The 1,664-nt window shown below is 40.0% G+C and overlaps 1 protein-coding gene across 1 annotated transcript in view; it reads left to right on the forward strand.

The window, feature by feature from the left end:
- The first annotated feature begins 1,057 nt into the window (after positions 1-1,057).
- Positions 1,058-1,664, forward strand: part of ldlrap1b (low density lipoprotein receptor adaptor protein 1b) — a 14,053-nt gene continuing 13,446 nt past the window's right edge. Inside the window, exon 1 of the mRNA XM_041233890.1 lies at positions 1,058-1,082. Coding sequence (XP_041089824.1) covers positions 1,058-1,082 — 25 coding nt within the window. The remainder of the gene's footprint in view (positions 1,083-1,664) is intronic.

Genomic DNA, 1,664 nt, shown 5'->3' on the forward strand with positions numbered 1-1,664 from the left:
TGTTTAAACTTACAGTATCACATATGAATATTTTTTTCTGAAAATTGTATGTTAACATACTTTTATTATGCACAAGATCATTTAAAAAATAAAAAGGAACTAAACAGAAAATAAGTTCACTGTAGTGACTCTTTGGGACTTGCGTGGATAACTAGTTTCTGGTCGTCCTGACTGATGTGTCCAACCACAGATCTGCATCCGCTTGTACCCCGGGGACCTGCCCCATCTGCCAGATGTTTTCTTTCCCAAAAGCTTCAGAGCCACTTCAGACAGACAGACTCTGTTCTAACATAGCCTGCTGCCACTGCTATCACCTGCAAAGACGTCGACTCCCATTACACGCAGCATAATGCAAGTATAAAGCCTGCTTATTCTGCCTGCATGAAAAATGCTGTACATGTGTGAAAGATCTAATACCACTACTGTACTTGGGTACTCCTAAAATAAAGTTTGATGAATAGGGACCAGTGTGTAGCTTAAACCTATTTAAACAATCTGTGTCAAACTAACTTTTTGTCTAGCTGACACTCGTTTAGACAAAGGTGTCTTTTCAAATGCAATTAAGAAATGATTTTTAATTACGGAACCTGTATTAAATGCTGTAGTCTCCTGTTTCACCTGTTTCCTGGCGTATTAACCAGTAATGAATTGATAACTAGCTGGCTGTCAAATGAACAAAACCACACTAATACAGGCAAGAGAGGCGTTTTAAGTCAGGGGGAAAGAAAAAAACTTAATCCCTTAAACGACGGGATAAGCATGTTGGCAGTTGAATCAGAAATGCCCAAAGACATGGGAATTATCAAAAATAATTGTTGTAAGGAGGTGTGCTACTTGAACTCAGCCTTAAGCTAGCTATTACTGAACAGACAGTGACTAAGCACACACATTCATTATCTAATAAAGATAAAATGCTAATTACAGCGCGGCCTTGCTCTGTGTTTCCCCCCGCACTGTGTGTGAGTGTGCCGGAGCTGCTTTCTGTGCCACACGTCCGACCAGAACAATCTGGCAGGGCTGCAGCCAGCCTTGTTAATAAATCTGTGTCTTTAGGGCCATGGCATCACCTCCGATTGCCGGTGGTACAAAAGCATTCCAGCGTGGTGGCTGCATTTCCCCTTTCTTAGCCTCGCTTATCCAGCTTTGCACTGCTCTTCAGAAGCAAGTCCCAGTGGTTCTCATCCTCGTCGCATTTTCAAAACTATTTACTCCAAATTTTTTCAGAAGGTTTTAAAAAAATATATCATTTTAAGTTACAAAGCTGCACTTGAAAGAGCTTTAATTCAAATGAAATTCCTGATCAGTAACGTTTAGATAAAGAACATATTGAATTCGTTACTTTTAACAGGTGTTTTTCTCATCCTTTGGTGTAAAAAGCCACACGGCAGAATCACTTTCTTTTAAAGCATTCCCTTATTGTTTTTTTTTTTAATTTTACCTGCAGCCACCGCTCTCTGCCGTGCTTTCTTTTAAAACTCTTTAATTTGGCGTGTTCATTCCTTTTTTATGAAATAGGATTCCTGTCAACGTTACTGAAGCAGAGACTCTTCCTTGTACAGGAGACACCCAGACACCGATTACAAGGTTACCACCGTCTCAAAAAGGAATGGCACTGCCCTTTATATGACTAATAAAGTGCAAGGCTTGCAAGCTTGTCCTAATTA

The sequence above is a fragment of the Polyodon spathula genome, chromosome 32, assembly GCF_017654505.1.
Source record: "Polyodon spathula isolate WHYD16114869_AA chromosome 32, ASM1765450v1, whole genome shotgun sequence".
Lineage (NCBI taxonomy): Eukaryota > Metazoa > Chordata > Actinopteri > Acipenseriformes > Polyodontidae > Polyodon > Polyodon spathula.